Source organism: Canis lupus, chromosome 9 (assembly GCF_003254725.2).
Source record: "Canis lupus dingo isolate Sandy chromosome 9, ASM325472v2, whole genome shotgun sequence".
Classification (NCBI taxonomy): Eukaryota; Metazoa; Chordata; class Mammalia; order Carnivora; family Canidae; genus Canis; species Canis lupus.
Genome location: NC_064251.1, coordinates 59,295,476 through 59,309,989, shown reverse-complemented (window position 1 = coordinate 59,309,989; position 14,514 = coordinate 59,295,476). Strand labels below are relative to the sequence as shown.

At 37.5% G+C, this 14,514-nt stretch overlaps 1 protein-coding gene across 7 annotated transcripts in view; it reads right to left on the bottom strand.

The window, feature by feature from the left end:
* The window catches only part of SCAI (suppressor of cancer cell invasion), a 165,203-nt gene that overhangs the window by 48,675 nt on the left and 102,014 nt on the right, over positions 1-14,514 (bottom strand). For 6 of the 7 annotated variants that reach the window (XR_007413292.1, XR_003146899.3, XR_003146898.3 and 3 more), the window contains 3 exons: positions 7,748-7,843; positions 7,093-7,179; positions 5,923-6,021 (listed from right to left, as the gene is read on the bottom strand). Coding sequence is in view for 4 of the 7 variants with exons in the window: in XM_025475126.3 (XP_025330911.1) it covers positions 5,923-6,021; positions 7,093-7,179; positions 7,748-7,843 (282 nt within the window). In the remaining 3 variants the exon portion in view is untranslated. The remainder of the gene's footprint in view (positions 1-5,922; positions 6,022-7,092; positions 7,180-7,747; positions 7,844-14,514) is intronic. The other variant, XM_035720783.2, reaches the window with a different exon arrangement.

Here is a 14,514-nt window from a genome sequence, read left to right as displayed (position 1 = left end):
CACAGCCTTCATTACAATTGTAATAATCTTATGATGATACATTCTGTATATGTTTGATAATAAAATTTTTTTAAATCCCTCTTTGGCCCATGAGTTATTGAGAAATGTGTCTACTAATTGATAAATTTATTGATTTTTTTTTAAAAACTATGTTGTCGTTCTTAATTTTTAATGGCATTGCACCACAGTTAGACATCATACACTTAAAAATAATCGAAACCTGTTTTTTTTATCTTTTTTTTTTGTAGATTTATTTATTTATTCATGATAGACGTAGAGGGGGGGGGGGCAGAGACACAGGAGGAGGGAGAAGCAGGCTCCATGGCGGGAGCCCGACATGGGACTCGATCCCGGGACTCCAGGATCGCGCCCTGGGCCAAAGGCAGGCACTAAACCGCTGAGCCACCCGGGCTGCCCTAGAATAAGTTTTTAATTGTTACTCAAATCTCATTTTTTCGAGGGATCCCCCTCGAAACCTGTTTTGCATCAGGTGTAAATCAATTTCACAAAATTTTCATATAAGCTTGAAAATTATGTGTATTTGCTTAATGTTGTAGGCAGTTTTAAGCATATTAGAACAATTTTTTTTTAAAGATTTTATTTATTTATTCATGAAAGACACAGAGAGTGAGAGAGAGGCACAGACACAGGCAGAGGGAGAAGCAGGCTCCACGCAGGGAGCCCGACGTGGGACTCAATCCCGGGACCCCAGGATCACACCCCTGGGCCGAAGGCGGCGCTAAACTGCTGAGCCACCCGGGCTGCCCTAGAATAAGTTTTTAATTGTTACTCAAATCTCATTTTTTCCCCTCTTTGATATGTAAATGACTAAATACGGTATATTAAAAATCTTCTTGTATAATGGATCATTTTCTATCAATTCCTCTCAGAAAATATGCCACTTTTTTCTTTATTATAATGTATAAGCAAGTGTATATACAACAAGTTTAGAATTTTTTATTTTGAGTTGTTCCTTTTACTATTAAGAAGTAAACCTCTAACCTTAATAATACCCTCTGCTGAGGCACCTGGGTGGCTCAGTCAGTTAGGAATTTGCCTTTGGCTTGGGTCATGATCTCAGGGTCCTAGGATAGAACCTGAGTTGGGCTCCTTGCTCAGCGGGGAGTCTGCTTCTCTCTTTCCCTCTGCCCCTCCCCCTGCTCATGTGCAAGCACTCTCTCTGAAATAAACAAATAAATACGCCTTTTAAAAAAATAACAATACTCTCTGCCTTAAATATAGTGGCTTTTCTTCACCTTGGTATCTATTTTTTATCTGTGTCTCTTGTATCTTTGTTTTTTTTGTTTTTTTTTTTTTAATTTTTTAATTTATTTATGATAGTCACACACACAGAGAGAGAGAGGCAGAGACACAGGCAGAGGGAGAAGCAGGCTCCATGCACCGAGAGCCCGACGTGGGATTCGATCCCGGGTCTCCAGGATCGCGCCCTGGGCCAAAGGCAGGCGCCAAACCGCTGCGCCACCCAGGGATCCCTCTCTTGTATCTTTGGAGGATCTCTTATAAACACTGTATTTCTGGATTTTCCTTTTTTAAAGGCATACTGATTGGGGCACCTGGGTGGCTCAAATCACGATCCTTAGGTCCTAGGACTGAGCCCCGAGTCAGGCTCCCTGATCAGCAGTCTCCCTCTCTATGTGCCTCTCCTCTCACTCATGCTCTGTCTCTCTCTCAAATAAATAAAATCTTAAAAAAAAGAGAAGAAGACATATTGACAATCTCTGACTTTTATTAGGAAGTTTAGATCACTTTCACTTACTATGGTTACCAATATGCTTGGACTTATTTCTACTTTAGTTTTTTGTGCTAATTACTAATTATATTTTACTTTAGTATACATTCCTTTCCTACCTTTTATTGTAATGATCATACATCATAATTTTATTATTCACTTTCCTCTTTTACCTGTTTTGAAGTTATACATTTTCTTTAGGTTCTTTAAAAATATTTTTCTTAATATTTTAATAAACAAAAATATTTTATTTAAGTTTCTTCTGAACAATAAATGGATCTTATTGGTATGGCTTAATTCTTTACTGTCTCCTTTCATGTTATTTTGTCCAGAATTTGGCCCCATTTTATCTGGATAACCTCAATTAGCCATTATTACAATGATTGTTGTCTTATGAAGTCTGTGATTCTTTCAGAAACAGAGGGATAACTTTTTTCCCTTGTATATCACCCCTTCCTTTCAGTTTTAATTTTCCTTTTTCTGAAGAAATCCATAGTAGTTCTTTTATATCACCAAAACTGACCACTCTCTTACAAGGTTGTCACAGCACTGGTCACAGGGTTAATGACCCAAGGATTTCCCTTACTTTGTTAACAGCTAAGCTGTCCATTTAAAAGGATGGTTGATTTTTTTTATCCAGCATCTCTAGGTAGTTTGGAGACTATTTCTGAGTATCTAGCCTGCCACATTGTCAGAATTGGAATTCAAAATAGGAGGAAATTTTTTTTTTTTTTTTTTGTAGAAGGATGATGTCAATTCATAGTTGAAACAGTAATAAGACAATTCTTCGAATTTTTTGAATAAAAATAAAATAGATTCTGTGAATCTATATCATAGATTATACAACTATGTAACACAGATCACAAGAACACATATTGAACCAGGGATTGACCAATTTTTGCAAATGGCCAGTAAGTAAATGTTTTAGATTTTGTAGGCACATATGGTGTTTGCAGTGTATCTATCTTTTCTTTTTTCATAGCACTTTAAAAGTATATAAAGGATTCTAAGCTACCAGACAGTTCAAAAACAGGCATGCCAATCCCTTTATTAAATATACAGAAGTAGGTGGATGTATTCCATTGCAGAAACCACTTGTGTCGAACTGCAGCAAAGTACAGATAAATAAGTCAGTGCTATCCACTCATACACACAAGAGGCTATCCCAGCCAGGCCTGAAAACCTGAACAGCCCATAGCCCACTGTCTGAAAACATATCAAACTACAGAAAAAAAAAAAAAAAAAAGATCCCATGAACCACACTAGAAAGGTCCACAACAAGTCCTCCCTATAAACAGTACTACTAGGAAGTGCCAAGGTCCACAAGTTTAGATTCATGTTTCCCAAGATAAAAAACTTCCATACTGTCAACACTACAACTGACATCATGATTCCCCTGACAAAGTTCTTCTGGCACTCTGAACTGTAGCTTTGTCTACTAGGCCCCCTACTTCTAAGACACCAACTCTGCACATTTGCCTGAGAAACTGTTTTCCCAGGTGGCTGACTGTAACTTGGCCCCAAACTCTGAGTACTCAGAAACTTCATCTTCTCTACATCTAACTCTGACCAGGTTCAGCCTCAGCCACTGGCAACAGTCAGGGTTTGTGGCTCCCAGGACAAATAATGATGTGGCAACGTCTCCTCTACGAAACAGGATGGGCCCATGGAATGAGACATTTTGAGAGTTGTATATGCTTAGTGACAGGCAGTCACTTTTGGTGATGGCTGGAATATACCATTCTTTTTGGCTTTAATACAGTCCTTAGGTACTGGGACACTGCAAAGAGAACTTGCCCCTTTGAGATTTTTGCAACTGTGAAATTGCACAAAACTCTCTTACTTAATCAACCAGCTGTTCATTTTATTTCATTTCTTATTTAAATTCAATTTAGTTAAGATATAGTGTATTATTAATTTCAGGGGTAGAATTTAGTGATTTATTAGTTGCATGTAACACCCAGTGCTCCTTACATCACGTGCCCTCCTTTTTTTTTTTTTTTTTGAATTTTTATTTATTTATGACAGTCAAAGAGAGAGAGAGAGAGAGAGGCAGAGACACAGGCAGAGAGAGAAGCAGGCTCCATGCACCAGGAGCCCGACATGGGATTCAATCCCGGGTCTCCAGGATCGCGCCCTGGGCCAAAGGCAGGCGCCAAACCGCTGCGCCACCCAGGGATCCCCACGTGCCCTCCCTAATGCTCATCAGTTACCGATATCCCCTCCCGCAACCCTCAATTTGTTTCCTATCATTAAGAGTCTCTATGGTTTGTCTCCCTCTCTGTTTACATTTTATTTTATTAATACAATAGAATATTCCTCAGCCATCAAAAAGAATGAAATCTTGCCATTTCCAATGAGATGACTGAAACTAGAGAGTATTAGGCTAAACCAGCTGTTCATTTTAGCAGCTGTCACCATTTGCTACCTTGACTGTCTCCCTGCCCTGAGCAAACTAAGAAACAACCTACCAACCTACCAACCGAACAGAAGTCCTTCCTAAAGTAAAGGGAAGGAGGTCAAGGTTTCACACGTGGGATTGTCCTTTCATTCTAATCTAGTAGCCTAAGGCAAGAGACTCGGTCATCCTGGTTCCAAATAATCCTACTTCTGTTCATCTGCCCTGCTCTAGGAGGCAGCACAGGAAAACCATTCATATGTGGTATTTGCTATTAGGACAGAAAAGGTTTTTAATAAATGAAATTGTTGGGTTTTAAGCTAAGGGGCCCTAGGCCAATTTCTCTTTAAGTGAATTAGAAAACGCAGAAGAGTGAATTAGACAAGGTATTTCATTATTGCTTTAAAAAGTTCTTAAACTTTTTAGAGGGTGGGACGGAGGGGGAAAAAAAGAAAAAATAAATAAAAAATAAAAAGTTCTTTCCTTCTATGTATTTTCATACTGAAAAGATATTATTACATAGACCTTTTGCCTATTTTTAGAAATAAAATTTATCTTACCAAGAATTCAAATTGTACAATACGAATGCAAAAAAAAGTGTGGAGGGGTATTCCTGAGGAAATATATCTGTAGTGGAAATATGTGAAGCAAACCGTGAGAAAATCTGAAGGAGAGGTAAGCGGTGGAACTTCTGATGGAAGAATGAAGCATGGTGATGACTTTGGGGGAAAATGGAGAATGCAGTATCTGCATGCCCTGCTTGTACCAACCCAACTCCTCTGGACAAGCCTGATTAAGATCTGCTAGGGAATGAAGGGGATTTACAAGAGTGGGGCTTTCCCAAAAATATCGCTGTTTAACCGGAAAGCTTATGATAGCCAACCACAAAGTGTTCTCTAGAAAAATATGTCAAAATTATGTTCTTGTCTACTGCTAAAAGAATATAATCTTTTCACTATACAACAACTGTGAGTTTTGCTTCCAGCAGTAGAGAGAACATTCAGATCTTCTATGCCTGAGCTTTCTCTTCTAATGATTCCTGGAATATTAGTAACAAAGATTCTCCAGCAGAACCCTGATTTCTTTAGCAATTCCATTTTTACCTGGAATTAATGACATCACAGTTTAATTGTGCCCCAAATATGTCTGTAACTCCCATGAGAAGATAATCCTCTAAAAGGAAAAGACACCACCCGCACACCTTTTTCTTTTCATTTTCTTCGCCCACCCAAGTATCTACACCACACTGCCAGATATATTAGTAAATACTCAACAGATTACCACTGGGAATGAATGAACTCTATGTAATTTTTTTTTTTTTTTTTTTACAGTGGAGCTACACAATTGTAACATATCTGGTTTATAGAAGACAATGTAAACAGCATTAGCAGGCTTTTCTTCAGTCCCATCAACAGGTTTTGAATGTATATGAATTCAAATTACACAGGCTAAAACAAATCTAGAATAAAGACTATCAGCTAAGCCTCACTTTGGAGCTCTTTTCTATTAAATTTTGTGGGACCCCATATAAGAAATAATCAACCCCTTCTTTGTGTTCTGACTCCACCAGGTATTGTGACATCTGTTATAATATCTATAACATTTATTGCTTTTTAGGTAACAATACATCTTTATGCTTAAGAAGGACTAGTACACTGTAAGGCACTCAATAAAGCCCATTTAAATAAATGTGCGCTTCTCTGCATAACTTCCACACAGACTAAAAATTCTTAAGTGTTTTACCTCCTTTCTAAAAACAACAGTAGGTGCATACCTGTCCTCTTTATTGACTTGAGAATAATACGATCTCTGTCTGATTGCAGAATAGAAGGAGAAAGCCTCATTCAGATAGCTGGTCTCAGATGTGCGTAGGCTATGAGAAAAAAAATTTTTTTTCAATTTAAATTTGATAGCATCTCAAAATCTTCATGATGAATACCTGTTTCCTGTTTCATTCTTTCTCTATTCCTCTACACAAGGGGATAAGAACGACTATCCTAAATTTGAATCAGCAAAGCAATAATCCTAATACCCTTACAATGTGTAAAAATAATGGCAATGTAAAAAAACAAAAAAAGCTCACCACTGCTCCCAAGCCTTTTTTGATGACAATCCAAAGTCTACGTTGTTTTCATTCTTTGAAGGGATTCTCCAAACAGCATTCCACCCAGTTACATCTTTCTACCAGACCTTTCATGACCTTCCCCAAATCCATATAGTCACTTGTCCTTAGGCTCATTTCTTCAGTTTTTTTCTCATAGGACTCAGAAATGGACTAATCCACAGTAATCTTCAGAGGATGCTGATGAATCTGGTTCTCTGCTTAACATTTCTAGTTTTACAAGGAACTTAAGAAAATATTCTACCTTTCAGAGTGACTTTAATGGGGGAATGTTGGACTGTGAGCCAAAAGACAGGAAGAGGAAGAAATTCTGTATGGTCCAAGCTTTTTATGGTATACCTGATATTACTCTATGAGATTTAGATTCCTAAAGGGAGTTCTCTTCTTTCCTTGACTCACTAAAGATCTTATCAAAATTATCTTTATCCAATTCATGAAACCGTTTAGATATATCCTACAAATAGAAGTATTCCCCCAAAAAACACTCATTCAAACATATAAGTTATGATATACGAAGATTTAAGTGAAGTCGTTAATAACTATAAATTCATTTAGTATTTATGATTTATCTAAAACCAAGATCATAATCATTTCAGTTATAAATAAGCCTGCCCAAATGAACTGTTTGAAAGGTAAACCATTGAAGCAAATAATGTTACTTGGATTACGGAAGATCATTTCATAATACTGTTTTGATCAGTATAATCTGGGGTCATTTATATCTCTTTAGTTTTCCCTCCTACCAAGTAGAGTATGCACACTTCTGCATGCTGTGTTTAAATCAAGACAACGCTTTATTTTTTCCATATGTAATACACTTACTAATAATGGTAGTATAGCTGCCCAATCTTAGAAGCAATTTCCCCTATTTGCCACCGCTTCAAGCCATACCGATTATCCAAGACTTGTCTGTTTTACATAGGAGATAAAAAAATAGAAATAAGAGACTATAAATTCCAAAAATAAACAAATCTGTATATTTAATAGGATAAAATACCACCCAATGTACCATGAAATTCTGAATTCATGAATTCAAATTCATGAATTTTTCATGAGATTTCAACATCATTCAATTAAATTAAAAAAACATGTATTAAATGTTTATTTAAAGTAAGCTGATATATGGAAAGAAACTTCTTGAGCTATGCTCCTGAAAACTAACAGCAACACCCCCCAACAGCTTTGACCAAAACATAACACCTATTTTAGAATGAAACCCCGAAGCAGCCTACCTATGTTAGAGGTAATCTGAACCATTTCAGATTTACTATAATACTATCTTTAAAGATCAGATGACAATATAACATTTTAAAAACTTAAGTAGGTAAGAAAAAAAGCAATGTATTTTCCTTTGTGTCATGAAGATGAAATATATTAAAGTGCATCAAGAGATAAAAAGCACTGAGGTAAAAAAGGTGAAAACATGGACTAATATAGACTGGATCTTCATTCTCCTGTAACTATTAAATTCCTTTACCGATGCTGCTGCTGGAACTTCCAGAGTTTGGTGTAAACATCGAAAGTTCTTCCAAAATAGGACTGCCACTGCTTCTGCCCATATTGTGGCAAATCTCTGAAATAACAAACAAACAAGTATCATTTTTAAATCTCTTCTGCTATTTAGTATTTAAGTCTTGTGATGGTATAAACTGAACAGATTTAGGGGATCCCTGGGTGGCGCAGCGGTTTAGCGCCTGCCTTTGGCCCAGGACGCGATCCTGGAGACCAGAGATCAAATCCCACGTCGGGCTCCCGGTGCATGGAGCCTGCTTCTCCCTCTGCCTGTGTCTCTGCCTCTCTCTCTCTGTGTGTGTGTGTGACTATCATAAATAAATAAAAATTAAAAAAAAAAAGAAAGCAAAAGATGTGGAATAATCCATTAAAAAAAAAACTGAACAGATTTAAAGCATTTGCATTCAGGCTTTCTTTTTTAAAAAGTTGTGGTTTGGGGGACAGAAATGGTTCCATAAGAGTCCAAGACATGTTCTTTCCTATTCTTTCCCCCACCTCTGTTTATTCTTAGTCTCCTTTGTAGATACTTGTCCCATGAGGTTTCTAATACTCTCTTTCCTCTCCCTGGGCTATCTTATCCATGGTCACTTATACCCTGATAACTTCCAAATGTTTATTATTTTCATATAAGAACTCACCACTGTGAAAAACACTGCTGCTTTAGAGAATATATCTAGAAGTGGATATGCAGGTGGTATTACTGTTCTCAATTATTCTATCTTCTCCCTTTAGGTGAAATTATACATCCCTGTCCTTGGGTCTGGTGACTCATAGTACACCCCTCAGAGACAAATTCTTTCCTGCCATATAAACACTGGGCCTGGCCATAAGACTTGCCTTGGCCAATGAAATAGAATTGTAAGCTTCCCATGCCACGTCTAAGAAGATGAAATAAGAGATGCTACATAGTTCAGTTTTTCACTTCCCTCCAATCTAAGACCAAGACAGGGCTGCTCTTCAACCTGGAACACAGAGTAAGACACCTTTAATGGAATCTCAGAACTGCAGACAACTTATAGCTAACATGGGAGCTAGAAAGAAACTTTTATTGTAGCAAGGCACTAAAATGTTGGAGCTGTTACAGCAGCCTTATTGACGAAAAGCCAGTACAGAAATGGATACCAGGAAGAGGCTATTGCCATAACAAATACAAAACATATGTCACACTGGCACTGGAATTGAGCAGCATGAAACTGTTATAGAAGGCTGGAAAAATGATGGATGGCATGTACAATACAGAAGAAACAGCAGCTGCCTACCTGGGAAGTAGTTAAGGTGACTAATGAACGTATGGATTTATACAAAGAAGCCAGGAAAAGTATGCTACTAGCCCTGGATGCTGTGAGGTTCACTTGACAAAAAAGGAGAAAGAGATGAACTCAGAAAAGAACTAGCTGCAGGGGGATCCCTGGGTGGTGCAGCGGTTTGGCGCCTGCCTTTGGCCCAGGGCACGATCCTGGAGACCCAGGATCGAATCCCACGTCGGGCTCCCTGCATGGAGCCTGCTTCTCCCTCTGCCTATGTCTCTGCCTCTCTCTCTTTCTCTGTGTGACTATCATAAATAAATAAAAATTTTTAAAAAAAAGCTTTAAAAAAAAAAAACCAAAGAACTAGCTGCAGGAAGGGCTGAAAGGAAAAGAGATAACCCACAAGTTCCAGAACCTTCAGGATTAAAAGACAGACACTTTCTAATGCATATGTGTGAAAGATACAACAGAGAAACGCTGGCTGTAAATGCCACTTACAGCTGAGTCTCATCGTCACGGCAAAAATCTCTTTCTCAGAGTCTGTGAATAAATACACAAGAGTGGCCCCAAGTATATTTTTTTCAGTGGAACAAGAGGGATCAGAAGAAAGAATCTAAGGATCTAGCTGTCTTGTAAAAGCCTGATAAGCTCAAGGTATCTGTTAATTACGTCTAGGAGAGAAAGAGAGGCAAGTTTCAAAAGACTATGGCTATTGGTTTGTAGAAACTAACTTTTTAAATTTAATTTTATTTATTTATTAATGAGAGACACAGAGAGAGCGAGGCAGAGGCACAGGCAGAGGGAGAAGTAGGCTCCATGCAGGGAGCCTGATGTGGGACTTGATCACAGGACTCCAGGATCACGCCCTGGGCCGAAGGCAGGTACTAAACCACTGAGCCACCCAGGTGTCTTTTTTTTTTTTTCTTTTTAATTTTATTATGTGGAAACTAACTTGAATCAAATAATCAACCAAATATTGTGAGAGCCTTACTGCCAAATGTCATTTGTTTTATAAAGGAACAATAATCAAAAAAAAAAAAAAAAAAAAAAAAAGGAACAATTATCACCCACTGATTACAGTGAGGTATACTTCTTACCCTGACTATGACTTGTCTTTTCGTGTTTATTGACTGGGTTTTGGGGTTTTTTTTTTTTTTTTTTTTATGAATAATTACCAAAATGTATCAGCTTAATCTTTATGCAAAATGCTTTTTCTTTCTTTTTAAAGAAATTCATCCATATATAATATAGTCTTTTAAAAGATTTAAAGTTTCAGGGATCCCTGGGTGGCGCAGCGGTTTGGCGCCTGCCTTTGGCCCAGGGCGCGATCCTGGAGACCCGGGATCGAATCCCACTCAGGCTCCCGGTGCATGGAGCCTGCTTCTCCCTCTGCCTGTGTCTCTGCCTCTCTCTCTCTCTGTGTGTGACTATCATAAATAATAAAATAAAAATAAAAAAATATAGTTTCACATTTCAAATTTAACTAATATAACCAAAGTTGAGTTTCAGATATGTGTTAACAAACTATCAGAATAATTTTTTAAGAAAAATTTGACTTTTGAATAATATTACAGAACGAGAATTGCAGTCATCAATTTTCCCTCACGTTTGGGTCTCAGCTCTTTGTTCTATTCTACAGGTTTTTCTGTTCCTCATTAACATTCTCTTAATTCTATAACTTTATAAAAAGTGTGGCATGTTTCTTCTTTTGAAGGAACACCTTGGCTATTCTTGGTTCTTTATACTTGCATATGAGCACTGAAATAAGCTTATCAAAATTCTACCAAAAAAAAAAAATTCCTAATGGGCTTTAAAGAGACCTGAATGAATCTAGACATCCATTTGGAGAATTGACATTTTAAAAATAATTTTTAGTGTCAATAGTATCTCTTTCCATTCATGTTGAAAATAGTTACTAAATAAATTCTACAAGGCTTTGTATAAAGGTCTAATATTGCTTGGTTCACATTACTACAATGTCTCATATTTTTATTGCTTTTGTCAAAAGTACCTCTATTTTTTACATTATGTCTTAAAACTTTTTTTAATGCTGGAAAGTTTCAAACATATACAAAGCAAAAAACAGTACAATGAATCCCAATGGGATTGGCTCAGGACAATCCCTTCTCCCTGTGGTTGCCAGATAAAGTAGTTTTGTTTGCAGGCTCTCTACTCATTTTCATTAATCTATCTGTCTATGCTTATATGACTTCATCTAAATCATACCCCTCTGATCACCACAGCACTATTTTCAATTAAGAAGTGCAGGCTGTATTTCAGAATGACCCCCTATAACCCAAATATCTACTAAAATACTTAAAATAGAGAAAACACTTAAATGTTTCATGGTAAAAGGAGACACCTTTTTTTTTAAGAGGGAGAGAGAGTATGTGCACACTTGCTAGCAGAGCAGGGGTAGGGGGTTGGGGTTGTGGGGAGTAGAGAGGCAGAGGGACAGGGAGAGAGAGAAAATCTTTAGCGGGCTTTACACTCAGCACAGAACACAGTGAAGGGCTGATCTCACAACCTGAGATCATGACCTGAGCCAAAATTAAGAGCTTAACCACTCAGGTTAAGAACTTAACCCCAAAAAGAGAGACTTTTAAATATAAATTCTCTCATTTAACCCAAGTTTAACTTCCAAATATAAAATAATTCCTTTATCTCACATAACTAAGTAAGTTGAATGTTCTTGGTAAACTATATAAATGAAATGAAATTTGAAGCAGTATTTTGTTTAGTTGTTTGAGGTTGGTGGGGAGAGATGTATATCCTTCAAGATTTTACACATACATAGTATTCGTGTATACCGGCACAGTATTTGTCTTATTTTTTGTAAACTAAACTTTTTTCACTTACTATATGGTTAACATTTTTTTCATGTTTAATATAAACATAGATAGCACAATGTATAATATACATACATATTTGAGATTAGCAGAAAGAGACTCCCTACATCCCCTCACACTCATACACAAACCTGCTATATATTTTTTAATTCACTTAACAGAGGATACATAAATTCAAATAAGACAGCTACAGAGCAGAAAAATATAGCTTACATTTGTATAGCATTTTTCTTGCTCCAGTGGGGTGTCCTACAGTTAGGCAAGGTGTATTTTTTTAAAGATTTTATTTATTTATTCATGAGAGACACAGAAAGAAAGAGAGAGGCAGAGACACAGGCAGAGGGAGAAGCAGGCGCCATGCAAGGAGCCCGATGTAGGACTTGATCCCAGGACTCCAGCATCACACCCTGGACCGAAGGCAGGCACTAAACCGCTGAGCCACCCAGGGATCCCCAGGCAAGGTGTATTTTGAAGACATTGGGATAGAAGGAGAAAATCTGGTTACTACATATAATTCTATCATTATGAAGGCCAGAGAGTGTGATGTGAAATATGATCTTTCCAATCCAGGAGCTTATTATTTAGTTAGATAGAAAAGACTAACACACAGAAAAAGAGAAAAATAGCACATAAATATTAAATTACATGGGACTGAGTGAAAGTAATAGAAGAGTGTAGAAAAGAGATACATTGGAGGCTTTAGTAGTCAGGGAAAGCAGCTTGAAGAAAGAGATCTAGATAGGCGAAAGAGGTGATCATCAGAGAGAGAGAGAGAGAGAGAGAGAGAGAGAGAAGTGAGATAATACACAAGAGAAACAAAGGCAATTATCAGCTAATAAAACTGTAGCAAAAGTCTTAGCCAAACCTTGTTCATTTAACTGCGGACAGCTAGTGATGGATGGTATTTCTTTGACGTCTGGCAGTTGCCTGGCTGGCAGCTATGGTACTGGGTCTCATCCAACAGGCTAGCTCAGTTTCCATGAGGTTGGTTGTAAGGATCCCAAAAGCAGCAAAAGAGAGGACAGCTCTAATGTGCATTATTCTTTTCATTTCTTTGCATCATGTCTACACCCTCTTATTGGCCAAAGCAATCCTCATGGCCAAGCCCTGAGTCAGTGTGGGAGGGGATAATTCACAGGCATGGATACAGGGAAGGGAATGACTTTTTACTGTATATAATGTAGTATACAATGACCAATTTATTTAGTCAATTCATTCCCAATAGACATTTATATTGCTTCCAGTTATTCCCTGTTATAAAAATACTACAATAAACATCTTCATACTAATAATCTTGAATAGTTATGCAATAGGAGTAAAAGGTAAATTTCTGTAAGTGGAATTAATAGGTGAAAGAAGATATGCATTTCTCTACCAGATGTTAAGACAATGAATAAAAAGCAAAAGGTTTTACTATGTGAAATTTTGGGGTATACATAACAAGAATGAGCTTGTCTACATTTTAAAATCCATTTCCAGGGATCCCTGGGTGGCGCAGCGGTTTGGCGCCTGCCTTTGGCCCAGGGCGCGATCCTGGAGATCCGGGATCGAATCCCACGTCAGGCTCCCGGTGCATGGAGCCTGCTTCTCCCTCTGCCTGTGTCTCTGCCTCTCTCTCTCTCTCTCTGTGACTATCATAAATAAATAAAAACGTAAAAAAAATTTAAAAAAAAATCCATTTCCATTATCCTTATGAAAAGGAGATTTCATTTTCTCATTTCAGATTACAGAAATAGGTTAATTATAGATACATTTCCACAGTTGTGGCATGTTTTCATCTTTTTTTTTAATGTCTCCCCATGTACCCCGGTGAGAAAGAGCTAATCAGTTATTTTAAAATTGAAGTTGCTGCCAGAATCTTATCATGTGGCTGCTACTAGGAAGACTATATTATTACATAACAGCATTAAGCAGCAACATCACCTCCATGAGAACTGACAACACTTGGGGGCCTCTTTACAGATACTGTGTAAAGTTCTTAGACAAATTTTCAAGGAAATATGTGCCTGCAAGTCCCTCTGTGTTTCCCAAACTGATGGATTTAATAACCTCAGTAATACATCCTATTAGAGGAGAAAACAGAACTAGAACTCAGTGTTTTATTTCACGACAATGTATATAATTTTAGGTGTTAGGCAGAAAGAGCATTAAGAAATGGAATTCTAGGGATCCCTGGGTGGTACAGCGGTTTGGCGCCTGCCTTTTGGCCCAGGGCGCGATCCTGGAGACCCGGGATCGAATCCCACGTTGGGCTCCCGGTACATGGAGCCTGCTTCTCCCTCTGCCTGTGTCTCTGCCTCTCTCTCTCTCTCTGACTATCATAAATTAAAAAAAAAAAGAAAAAAAAGAAACGGAATTCTGTACGAGGAGTAAAAGCACATAGAAGGCGATCTAAAAGGCTAGAATAAGGCTCCTAACAATAAGTTGTAAGTATACAAACATTTTCTGATTTATAGCTCTGAACAATGTTGGCTAAATTCTATATTATTTTCCACAAAAGAATTTAGAGCATCTGTCACTCCAGTCTAAAAACTCAGCTATAAAGACAGGAATTTCTTTTTCAATATTGAGTCAATTTTTTTTAACTTCCTAAAGGGTAAGTTCTACAATCACCCTTTTTATAATGAGACATATCG